At 55.5% G+C, this 12,925-nt stretch overlaps 2 protein-coding genes across 2 annotated transcripts; one reads left to right on the top strand and one right to left on the bottom strand.

The window, feature by feature from the left end:
* Positions 1 to 577: 577 nt before the first annotated feature.
* On the top strand, positions 578 to 3,036 carry INS49_000481 (uncharacterized protein; the record flags this gene model as incomplete). Its single annotated transcript, XM_043161318.1, has 4 exons — positions 578 to 753; positions 814 to 915; positions 964 to 2,356; positions 2,389 to 3,036. 4 exons carry the CDS (start codon positions 578 to 580, stop codon positions 3,034 to 3,036), a joined length of 2,319 nt encoding a protein of 772 aa, XP_043029824.1.
* An 8,465-nt stretch (positions 3,037 to 11,501) lies between these two features.
* On the bottom strand, positions 11,502 to 12,925 carry INS49_000480 (uncharacterized protein; the record flags this gene model as incomplete). Its single annotated transcript, XM_043161317.1, has 3 exons — positions 11,502 to 11,872; positions 11,937 to 12,646; positions 12,708 to 12,925. 3 exons carry the CDS (start codon positions 12,923 to 12,925, stop codon positions 11,502 to 11,504), a joined length of 1,299 nt encoding a protein of 432 aa, XP_043029823.1.

Genomic DNA, 12,925 nt, shown 5'->3' with positions numbered 1-12,925 from the left:
GACCAGTCCCCTTCGCCCTCCATCCTCCTCCTCGTCCCCTTCCCCCCTTTCGAACCACATGAGGAACAACAGTACGCCGCCCCCCCTCCACCCTGTGGACGGAGACTAGGGTTTGTGCTGCATAGTACCTATCCCACACAAGGTCCCTTGCCAAGTTCCACCTCTCATGGCTCTCGGTACAGCACCACGCTGTGGACAACTAAATTGTTGACCCTTCCCCTGTCGACCTGGGTCCCCAAGCTACTCCGCAGTCCTGCACATCCCTGGCGATCCGTCACTCAAGGTCCCATCCCCACAGTCTAATTTGTTCACCCTTGCCCACCAACACTGGCGCGCAATGTCAATATATAACTATTTGCCCCCATCCTGCTTCTCCTCGGGCTGGGCTATCTGGGAGCAGATGAAGCCTTCGACGGTACTGACTCTGTGATGGCCAAGCTTTAGATCAGCTTCATCTTTCCATTTGCTCTTTGTATATATCATTTTGTCCTGTCTATGACTGTACGTGCTTTTACGATATAACGCCAGGACCAAACAACATCGCACACCACCCATCTCCACCTCTCACTGATCCACCATGGCACCGGCTACTACGACATCCGCCCAAGGTGGCATGTTTCATACCTTCCAGGGCGTCACTCCCAGGAAACCAGCTTCAGAGCAGCAACAAGAAAACCCCAAATCCAGCAGTGCCGCCGCGGCAAAGAGAATCACAACGCCTCATGCGTGTGCTGAGTGCAAACGCCGCAAGATGTTAGTTGCCGGACACTCGGGACGTGATGTGTCGGCCCCCAACTGACCCTTCTCTACCAGTCGATGTGACGGCCAACAACCTTGTGGCCAGTGTCTCTCCAGCCGTGCTCCTAAGCGTTGCTTCTACGACAAGCATCGTCAACGCGTGATTCCATCACGCAAGTAAGTACTTGCTGGCCGCCGTAGCAAGACAGGTCCTAACTCGCGCAGAACCCTTGAGGCCTTGTCTCAGTCCCTGGAAGAGTGCCGGTCGATCCTGAACCGGCTATATCCCACCCATGATGTTCAGTCTCTTCTGCCACTCTCCCGGCACGAGCTCTTGGATCTTCTCGACCGCCCATTTATTGACACATCCCTCCACGGGCTTCCATCACCACCTCTCACATCGCCAACTCTTAACGGCGAGCTTGATTCACCAATATGTTCCACCTCCGGAGAGAGCCTGTCTACGCTCGAGCAGCTTCCTGGCCGGGACACCGAGTGGGACGAGGAGCGCAGAGGCAGGGAACCAATCCCCGTGGAAGCGGACGATGTCAACGCTCTCTCCCTCTCTGTTGACCGGCAGACCTCGTACCTGGGGGCTTCCTCCATCAAGGCTGCGTTGATGGTCATGCTCAAGGTCCAGCCTCAACTCCGAAATGCTCTAGCCGCACCGCTCAACACCTCCGAAATCCCACACAGCTTCCCCGCGGCTCGAACCAAGTCATCGACGCAAAAGGACCCGCAAAGGATCCCGTGGTCGTGGAAAGGCCAAACCCTGATCGACGCCTATTTCAAGAGAATCCACGTGTTCATCCCGATGCTTGACGAGACGTCCTTCCGTGCCGACTACCTGGAGGGACAGCGATTTGACGTTCCCTGGTTGGCACTTGTCAACATGGTTTTCGCCATGGGAAGCATCGTGGCGATGAAGTCAGATGACTACAACCACGTCAACTACTACAACAGAGCAATGGAGTTCCTGCCTCTGGACGCTTTCGGCAGCAGTCACATCGAGACCGTACAAGCACTGGCCCTGATTGGCGGCTACTACCTACACTACATCAACAGACCAAACATGGCAAACGCTGTTCTTGGAGGCACCATCCGGATGGCAAGCGCCCTTGGCCTTCACAGAGAGAGCCTTGCCCAGAGCACCAGCGACGTGTCCGCTGCGGAGACGCGGAGACGCACATGGTGGAGCCTGTTCTGCTTGGACACCTGGGCGACCACAACCATGGGCCGACCTTCATTCGGACGCTGGGGATCTGCAATCAACATCCGAGCTCCTGAGTTTGGCATCAACTCTTCTCGAGACTCGTCACAGCACGCAGGCATCCTGCCGCTGATTGAGAACATCAAGTTCTGCAAGATTGCCACCGCCATCCAGGACACGCTGGCTGTAGCACCCCTGGTCTCAACCGAGGACCGCCACAGCCTGGACGGCCAGCTCGTCAACTGGTACAGCAGCCTCCCGTGGCTTCTACGGACCACGGACCCCTGTGCGGAGCCGCTCTACATTGCACGCTGCATCATGAAGTGGCGGTACCAGAACCTACGCATGCTTCTCCACCGCCCAGTGCTCCTGAGCCTCGCCAGCGCCAATGCGCAGGAGGCGACCGACGTTGACATCGCGCGGTTGAGACATGCCGGGAGCTGGCCAAGCACACCATCGACGACATCGCGCGGGAGTGGACGCGCAACCAGATGCAGGGGTGGAACGCGGCATGGTTCCTCTACCAGGCGGCCATGGTACCGCTTGTGTCTGTGTTCTGGCAGTGGAACAGCCCGCGCGTGCCCGAGTGGAACAAGCAGATCGAGACGGTGATCGAGCTACTCGACGCCATGGAGGACTGGTCGCTGGCGGCGCGACGCAGCCGCGAGGTCGTCTGGCGCATGTATGAGGCCAGCCGCACCATTGCGCACACGCGGTCCGAAGCAGCAGCAGCAGCACCCCTGACGCCGGGCTCGCTGCACAGCCTGGCCATCAGCACCGACATGAGCGCGCTGCTGGCCGGGTCCCCCGGCTCCGAGCTGCACATGTCGCCCATCGGGCTGGGGCCGGACGGCATCCCCATCATGGACATGCTGGACCAGCACGGCCTGCTCATGGACCACGAGGGCATGTACTGGGGCCAGGCGGACGACATGAGCCTCGACCAGTACTCGGGCGTCCACGACGGCGGCATGGGCCTGGGCGCCCCACAACAGCAGCAGCAGCCCATCGACTACAGCATGCTGACGGGGCCTGGTGGCCACCACCACCCCGGCTCGCTGGACGGCGGCTATCCCTTCGTCCACTGAGCCTTGGTTTTCCCCACGGCACGGCCGGGGTAGTATCGCCGGTACAGCCCCTACCATGGTCACATTTTCCGTTTCCCGGCTGATACTCTGCCACGCGCTAGCGGGGGTCGCGGGTCACATCCAACTTCTGCTCCTTCTTGATTCTTCACTTTTCCTCCGTTGAGCTCGGCCTCACCATGTTTTGTACATACCTTCTTTTTCTCAATCTTGTCTTCTTCTTCCCTGTTTTCCGAGCGGGCTTGCTTGCTTATTTGCTTGCTTGCATGCAAATTTTCCTTACGATGTTGATGACGACTTATCACCAAAAAAAAAACTGGTCATGGAGGCGAATTGTGTCTTTCAATACACCAAGGGGAGACACAAGTCCGAGAGACATGGCTGAGAGATGCCTTTGGATTGGCTACGACTGTATGGGTTACCGGGATGGGACTGGGATGGGAGGAAAGCCACGGCCGAGATGCAGTGAGCCGGCCACAGGCAGTACAGTAGTACAGTTACTTCACACGGGGGGGGGGGGGGAGGGCGGGGCGCAATGGGGCAATGTCTGGAAATCGATAGGAAGCAGTTTGATGAATAGTCAGGCCCTCGAATACTATCACGTCCTCAGGTCGCACAAAGCAAGACCAAAAACATCCCTCTCAAGACCAAGCAAGGATCTCGCAAGTGATGGAACGCAGTGAGCCTCCATGTGAGGTCGTGAACGTATTTTTCCGGACCACGTCACTCACACCCTCCCCGCCGGATATTGCGAGGCAAGGCCGCGTGAAGGCGAGGGTGATCGATCATGTACTGCCCTGCTACAACGACTGCTATAGCTACTGCTACTACCTCTTTCCAGCCTGTATGTTGAACCACAGGATGCAGGTCCGACACCTGCTGTGCGAGTGTGGGGGAACGAGTGGTGGGCGCGCACGCGCACGGGCTGGCTATTTTTGACGGTAAGCCCCATGCGGGCCCCGCGACGCCACCATACCATAGTAAACAGGAAGCAAGATGGTGGTGCCCCGCTGCCGCTCCCCATGGGGAAACGGTGCATGTTCATATCGGGGCGGGATCTCTGCTGTGCCGTCCCGCCGGCCCCCCACCCATCACATCAGAGACACGCAGACAGGAAAAGAAAGGTCGCAAAAAATTAAAGTACAGCCAGACGCCATGTGGTAGCGAGATTGCGGTGCGGTTAGAGGATGGGCTTGTTTGTCTTTCGTGGGGCCCGCTTACTGGAGGGACGTGCACAGAAGAAGGAAATACTTGACATGCTGGGACCCCTGGCCCGGCGTGTAGTTCCCTGTACTGCCCTGTCTGTCTCGTCAGCATTTTGTCATCGCCCGAGGGGGGACTACAGCGGTGCGCTCGATGATGGCACACGCGAGGGAGGCGAGCCTGTCTTGTTGGACGACGAGGCTTGCCTGATGCCCCTTTCATCTAATTAGTGGCAAAAAGTCTGCTTTCCCGCAGTGCGTCCGCGGTGCGGTGCGGTGCGGTGCTTATAGGCCACAGGCATGGTATGGCCTCCTTCACTCTCTCTGCGCGGGAGATCACCTGCTGGGGGCTCTCCTCATGGGGTCAACCCCGTCTGGCAAGATCAGCTTCCACGTCGACTCCATGTGGCGTTCACGGTCGGGGACGTGGGCTCGCCTCCTAGTAATCCAGCACCGCGGGTAGCAAGCATGTAGGCCACCTGTACCATGTAAGGGGGGGCGCCTAGATGGGCAGATGGGCCAGGTGGTGGTGGAGATCACAGCCTTCTTCGACGGGCTGGGCGCTGATCTGCCCTGGAGTCGTGGAGAGAAGTCTATCGATCCTGCCCACAGATTCCCTGTTGTGGTTCTGGCTGGAGGGTTCAACTTCAACCGGCCGGCAAGAGGTGAACTGGCTGACTGCCCGGCTGACACTCTGGCCCCGGCTGGATGACGGTGGACAGGGTGCTCGGCGCCGGTCTGATGGGACCCGGGCACACCTTCGGACGGTAGACATGAGCGTGTTTCCTGTTCGAGACCATGACTCTGCCCGGGGGTCCAGCGCGCGCAGGCGCCTAGTCAGTGCCGTTGGGTATGATGGCACGTCAAGGGCGTCGAGATGGGGGGCAGGTGACACATTTGGCGCCCCCCTCCCTGCGTCCTCTCAGGCGCCGTTGGCCTCTGCTGTGCGTGCCGCCAAGTGAAGCGGGTTGTGCGCGCACACGATGGGCATTTTTCCCGAGTGGCATGGGAATCTTAACGGTTTTTCGATTGGCATGGGCAGGGCGTGGCATGGGCATGGCAGGTCAGACAGGTCAGACAGGTCGATCGGCATGGAAGGAGGCTTAAAGGTAGCATGCGCGTGCTGATCACAGCAAGAGCTTGGCCAGGAATGGATGGGCCTTTGCGGGGCCCGGTGCGACTGTGCGAGGGTGTCTGGGTGTCTGGGTGTCTGGGTGTGAGCCTCTCTGGTGAGGGTGTGAGGTAAGGCCTGGCTAGAGCACCGAGGGTCCCTCCACCAGGGCCCTCCTCCTGGTCCCTGAGTCAACTTGGCAGATGGCTGGGTTCCCGAAGTTCCTGCTCGATACCACGATACCCCAATACCTGGCACCATTATGTGCAAGGGCGAATGCAGGTCCTGGGGGAAGGAAGAAGGCTGTCTGTTGGGGTAGGGTTGGAGAAGGGCGAGTGGGGACGCCCGTGGAAGCTTTGCGATTGGGGGCCACGGCCTGCACGGCGATGCATTTGGGGAAGGTTCTCCCAGCCCTTGGGCGATCGACAGGGAGCAGGGCCAGATGAACTCCTGGAGCAATCTGGAGTTGCGGCCCGTCGCGAGACGTCGATGGGAGGTCGTCTCTACCTAGAGTCTGGTGTGCAGCTGCAACGATGCGACGTTCTCAGAACATCTGATCCACCTGCCCCACCTCGACGCTGGGCCCACCCTCGCGCTGCAGGGGTGGTGCCGTCCCATGCACGCTGTGGGGCGAAAAGGGGTAGCATCGAGGAGCCAGGAAGCGGCTTCGAGAACAGACAACGCGCCCCGGCTGGACTGCCCGTCTAGGCTGGTGCCATCGTGACTTGCTTTTCTGGCCTAACCGGCAACGGCACTGCACAGAGAAAAACTGTGATGATCCACAGCTGACGGGCATACGGAAGGCAGGGCTGGCCACAAGTGCGAGTGAACCGAGGATGTGTGCCGGCACGCAGCAAATGTTCGGACGGGTCTCCAGGCTGTGTGCAGGCGCCCGCATGACCGCAAAATCATACCCGCGCCGCTGAGACCCCAAGGAACTTCGGCCCTGCTTCGAGGCTGCGAGCCCAACTGTGTCACCTATAACAGACCCGTCCTATTGTCATATGCTGGCTGCCATTAAGCCATCCAGCCCAACCAACCACCCAGCCATCCAGCCATCCAGCCCTCAGGCAAGGCCGAACCAACAGAGCACGGCAACCGCACGAGCGAACTCACCTGACAAGCGATCGCGGCCCACGGGCCACGGGCCACGGGCCACGGGCCACGGACCTCGGGCGAGTCGCTCCCATCCGCTGCAGCCCAGCCCACTTATCGACTGCTACCTTTTCACTCCATCCAACACCTTCTTACTCGCCCGCGTATACCGTACCTATGTATGTGCAGGGCACAGCATCTTGACATCGCCGGCACCAACCTCCTCCAGCCGGCGGGTACGTACAGTACAGCCTGATCCACCGTTGATATTCCATCACAGCACAGCTCCACTTACAAGGAGAGCACAATGCTACTGTACTGACCGCCGCACAGCAGCGGCCGTCTCCGTTGACTCCCTCTTGCCCCCGGGCGGGCACCAGTCCGATCTGGACATTCTCGTGTCTAATCTGGATCAGTAGGTCGCCTGTCATGCCGGCACTCGAGAGCCGCTGCTGTCGGTTCTTCCTGACCGGTGAAGCTTATGGCGTCCTTCTTGCATCCTGCTCCATCCTGATTCATACCGTACCTAGCCATGCCGGCACTCGACATCCTCGCAGTTAGGGTTCTCGGCGGAACCCGACAGGGGCCACCCCTTTATACTAGGCCGGCGCTGCTTTCCACTTTGTCCTCGCACGCCCGAATCCTGCTGCACTTGGCCAAAAGCTTCGTGGGTGGCTGCCGCCCTCGCATAGAGTTCTGGGCCCATCAAGAGGCTGCAAGGGCCATCGTCACCGTCACCCTCGGCATCGCCAATGGCAGTGGTGCGGCATTGGTCGAAAGGCGCGGGGCGGCGGCGTGGATAGCTGCTTCTTTCGGCCAAGGGCGGCCCATTAGCCAGAGTACGGGAGAGATGCCCTCGTCTGGCGGGGAGGGATCGCACGCCAGGCAATGGTGCAAATGCTGTTTACCCAGCGGGCTACTGCACATACAGCCCAACCCGGCCCAAACAAAAGGAAAGAAAAGAAAAAAAAAAAAGAAAGCATTGCATCTGGTGCTTGTTCCTTCCCACCCCCTCTCCCGACCCAGGAAAACCGCTCACCTCAAGCGAGCTGTCGCAGCCACGCGTGCAACCTGCATATTGTTGGCATGTGGCTTGCATCCGGCATGAATTTGTTCCACCAGACCAAAGCGTGGAGGACCAAATCAATCTGACACAGGTTGGTCGAGAAGCCGCATGCAGTCCCCGACAGGCCGGTTACCCGTGGACCTTGGTTGGGCTTGAACTCTCCCCCTGAGCAGCCTTCTTTTCCTGTCAGGGGTGGGGGGCCTATGCAAGCTCGAGGGGCCGGGGTCCTTGGGAGCCGCACTAGCTGCGCGGCTTGCTCACCATCCGCGGGAACCTCATTTGAAGAGCTCAGGCCTCGCCGGAGATTTTTGAAAATAACTTCATTGGGGGCGTATCATGTAGAAAAAGCATGGCCTCGCTCGGGGACTATCAAGGGCCCGGTCGCGTAGGCATGGTCAAAGCCGTAGCTTCCGAATCTCTCCGATGAGCCACGTACGATAGAAGTATACTTGGGTGTTGTACCAACTGGCGACATTCCTCGCGGGGGCGCCCCTGATTCTTTGAGCTGTCAGGAGAGTCTACGGACTTGGCAACAGGTATTCAGTAGCTTCGTGGAGCTCTGTAGGCATTGTCAGGCAGACAACACCGTCAGAGCCAGTCTTGGTCGAGGCAGACCACCCTCTGCGTCGTTGGAGCATCAGAATTTCGGGGATTAATCAACTCACTACTAGCTTACATAGTCTTGTGTAGTGGCACAATTCCTTGTCAAACCTCTAGTCCGACTGCATGGATCCAAGCGTTACAGTCATCTTAACAAATTTCCGAGCTGTGTAGCCAATGTAGCTGGGTAAGAGGGAACAGTCCAGGATTTCAAAGAGCGAGGTCGCGAAATTGCAGCCATCAAAGCCTGAAATTCAATCGGCAGTAGCAACAAGATATCATGCACATCGGCAAGCCTCTTGAGTTAATAGAAGCATAATTAGTCAGTCACGCAAGTAGTAACTAGTACCTTGAAGGTGCGAGATTTGATTACTTGTACAAACTGACGTGATGCTAACAAAACAATATCTCCACCAGAACTCAAGTCTCGAATGCTGGCGCTTGGAACATTGTCACATATGCTTTCGAACGAGTTTGCCCTTGTCCTAACAACAGAGCTATACAATTCTAGAGGACTTTTGCGGTTGCTGTTACGCCCTTGAAGAGCAAGTTAAGGCTTCACTATCAAAAGGAGACACTAGGAATACTGTCTTGTATAGCATGCGGCATAATACATCATCACCACATATTGTGGCAGTGAAAAGGGGGCACGGTGAATTTCTATCATCCAGATGTGCTAGAGGATGCTATCTGTCCTCTAGGCGCAGACCTGCACATAGAGCCCATTAACGCGTGGCTACTTATGATATCTCGCCCCGCCCTCAAGTATTGTCATCATTGTGAGTTTCTAATAAAGGCACGCATGTGAAGGCCCAGACGGTTGACTAGTGTGAGGTAGAATATATTAACACTGGTATAATGTTGGCCCAGCTACAAAGCTCTCACTTTGACCCTCAATCGCAGTCTGGAGGAGCCGCCACCGATTGTGTGTCAGAGTCAAGGTCTGGAGCGGGTTGGATGGACAGAGACCCATCTTGCTTTAGCCACGCTGAACTACCCAATTCCAACTCTTAATCTCGAGACCATTATGGCTAGAACAAGTAGGACCACCGACCTGGTGAAGTTGCGGCCTGCACACATACTGATACCACCGCCATATGGAAGGAAAGACCCGGTCTTGCCTGCGATGGAGAACTCGAGATGTTTTGAGGATATGCAGTTCTCGCCTATGGTCTCAACTGAACGTGTCAAGCTGCCCAGAACTCTGGAGTCGGGTGTTCAGGAGTGCCCCCTATCACGACGATTCAGCGGTCGGTGCGATTATCTACGGGGTTTTGAATCAAGACATAGTAAAATAAGGTGCTGAGAGGTAAACTCGCAAACATTCTCATCCAGGTAAGAGGCCTCGGTGGGTGTTTGCGTCATTGATACCCGAGGGACGATATACCCTGTGAGGTTGACGTCTTCAATATACGTTCTCGTGGTACAAACGCTGATGTGAAGACGCATAGTCTCTGCAAAGACAGATTGCAAAAGAGTCAAGGACAATATCTTCTGTGGGTCAAGTGCTTCTCCTTCCGCTCTTGCGTCCTGGGCGGTTCGTGCCGCCATGCTAACTTCTGTTTCAATGGCGTGGAATGATTCAGAGTCAGAGTCCTGGATGAGCTTTATTATAATCCATGTACAGGAAATGGTTGCGTTTGAATAAAGTTTTGAACGTTTCATTAGCACTTTTTATTCAGTAGATATGAGACTGTCGGGATGGAGGAAATTCAAAGACGCATCATCATCAGACTTACCCAAGCAAGAGCAGGCCATATATACCCCCCTTAGTCTTTCGCGAGAAGTGGAATGATCTTCCCCATTGTGCCAATCCGTCCAGATATGTGTACTCCGAAAGTCGGCTCAAACTCCTCGTCCGGCCTCGCATCGATTCCTCCCAGTAAAACTCGCGGTCTGCAAGTTCAGAACACTTACCACGCATGGCATAAAATGTATCACTGGCGTGTCTCACTCGACAGAAGCAGACCAGTAAGATCCCTCGTTCAATAGGGTAGCATTTTGCTGGTTTGGCGGCGGTCACGTACTGTGCTCCGGGAGTCACTTTGCGAGCAACGAGAACATAGCGCTCGTAGTGTTGATGGTGTGACATTTCGACATTGTGCCTGTCAAAGACGCCAAGTGACCGAAGCCTACATGAAGACACTATCCGATCACGGCTAGATTCCCAATAATTGACGAGAATATCGAAGCTGACTTTAGGCTGGAAGACCCCGAGACGCGGTGGAACTCCATTTTCCCTGGTTCGGATGAAAGCATGGCACTCGTATGCGAGCACATGTCAATCAGTGACGAGGGTCCTGAATGGGATGGAGGATATCTAGGAGGCAATTCTACAACTCGTGGACCTGGGGCAAAAACTCCCCCGCGAGTTGATTCCTATGAGCTCGTCTAGATTTTGAGTCAATTTAATAATCTGCTTCCAGAGACTGGCTAAGGCCACATTATCCTTAGATGATGTGCACCCTGACATCGACTCTAGTATTTGTCAATATCTAGAACTTCAGACCTCTTATAGAGTATACAGTAAAAGCTATATGTATAGATACCGCATACCTACAAGAAGGGTGCCTTCTTGGCCCCTCCTGTAGTTAGAATTGTAGCTACAAGCTCTCCTTGAATACAGACATCGCACAGTTTGCCAGAGCAAGTCGACCTTGCCACATATACACCCAAAGAAGTCTCAGGAACTGATAATCACGACAATTAGCATGAAATTAACAAGTCAGATCTCATACACAGTGACGTCCGATCTCAGCCACAAGAGCCTAGTGGCACTCAACTGCACGCATAGGAAAGTTCCTCTACGTTGTTGATCTCACTGTCACGATGCTGCCGTGGAGCCTTAGTGATGAATTGTCGTCACAGAAAGAAAGGAAAATAAGGGAACTACAAGGCGAAGCCGTGACATTTGTAGAACGGACCACAAGGTGGGAGCAGTGACACTCGCCCAAGAAAACATGTATATGTCAAGCCTCCTTGGCTACAAGCTGGCTAAGTTACTATTAGATACAATTTTCTCTACAATTAGTTTACTATTTGAAATGTTTCCTTTCCTGTTACCCGTACGGAAATGAACTTTTCACGGCGGTGTGCCAAATGCTTGCACCTACATCCTCAACTCATGCGAACTCTACACCATGATATGGGCAGCGTATTCACATAAGAGGAGCACCGATAGGCAAGTTGGGACATGTCTCATTCGACTTTATGAAATCTCTGGATTTGGACCAAACCCTTCAGTCACACAGCTGACCTCCACCGTCTTGAATACAAAAAGCACCAGGGGTATCCTAAACTCCGTACTCATCGATGCGGATATCCTGTTCGTCACGATTTTAGACGCCTGAAATGCGAAGCAACAATAGGAAGACACCGCACGCTGGTTTAGTGCTTAGGCAGATGACTGAGATCCCGCGGTCTCTGCCGCCGCGCTTTTCTCGGCTTCCCGCCGCTCGTTCTCAACGCGGACCTGCTCACCCCTCTGCTCCTCCAGAGAGCCACGGTTGCGGCGGTATGTGCCCATGGTAAGCAGCACACCAACTCCCGCAATTATGGCGCACACCTGCATCGTCTGTTTGAATGCATCGTTGTATGCCTTGCGAATATCGGCTTGCGAAGTGGAAACCAAGGCGGGAAGGCTCTCTGTTGGGACCATCTCGCCGAGCTGCTTCCTTTGCTCCACCGCTAGTACTGCTGTTGACATGGCGATACCAATACTTCCTCCAAGCATCCGAGACTGGGAAATTATGCCTTGTGCTGGAGCTGGAAGAACGAATTGTGAGTCGTCACTGTGTCCCTATATCGGGAGGGGGCTGTGAGAACTTACCATGTTCAGTGATAGGGGCCTCCATGGCTGTGAACATGGTTGCAGAAGATGTAACCATCCCATAGCCTAGACCGATGAACACCAGGAAGCCCAAGAACTTTGGCTCGAGCTCGGCAGAGTCTGATACCGTTGTCTCGAGGGCCAGGCCCAGTGTCACCAAAGCAGAAGCGACCGTCATCGTCTCAGACAGCCGGTTTCGCCTCTTGCTCAGGGCACCCGTGATGACGCTGCCGATGCCTGTGCCACCCAACATAGGAAGCATCATGACACCAGCAATGACTGGGCTCTTGTCATTGACGACCTGAAGGCGAAGCGGTACAGCGTAAAGTGTGGCGAGGTAAGCAAACCCGAGGAATATGGTGTTCAAGATGACTGCTGTAAACACACGGTTACGCATCAGGACGAGAGGCAAGGCCGCCATCTTCTTGCTCCAAAAATGCTCAAAGACACCCTCCCATACAAAGAGGCTAATCCAACAGATGAGGCCAGCCACCAGGGGGCCGATGAAGGTTGCCCTGGCCCATGGGTTCTCCGAATGGCTATACCCAGCGTCCTGAAAGGCAAAGACGACAAGGACGGCGGCTGTCACAACCAGCAGCGACCCCGGAAAGTCCAAGTCTTTCCATGATCGCTTATGTATGGTAGGCAGGTACTCAGCGTCTGGCCATGAGATGTAGAAAAGAATCATGGAGAAGAATCCGATGGGACCACTACAAATCAGGTCAGGATTGGAAGCTTGGGGATTACGTGAAGCATGAATGAGCAACTCACTTGATCCAGAACACCCACCGCCATGTGGTGTAAGCAGTGAACAGACCACCGAGAACAGGACCAAGCACGCCAGATGTTGAAACCACAGCTCCGATCAGAGGGGCTATGTAGTTCCTGGATTTTGGTGGGGTCATCTCAGGGAAGATGATCATGGTCACTGAGAACAAGCCAGACCCGCCGATACCCTGAAGTGCTCGACACGCAATGAGGGTGTTCAT

The sequence above is a fragment of the Diaporthe citri genome (assembly GCF_014595645.1).
Source record: "Diaporthe citri strain NFHF-8-4 chromosome Unknown scaffold_1, whole genome shotgun sequence".
Lineage (NCBI taxonomy): Eukaryota > Fungi > Ascomycota > Sordariomycetes > Diaporthales > Diaporthaceae > Diaporthe > Diaporthe citri.
The sequence above is the reverse complement of the archived record's forward strand: the minus strand, read 5'-3'. Positions and strand labels throughout refer to the sequence as shown.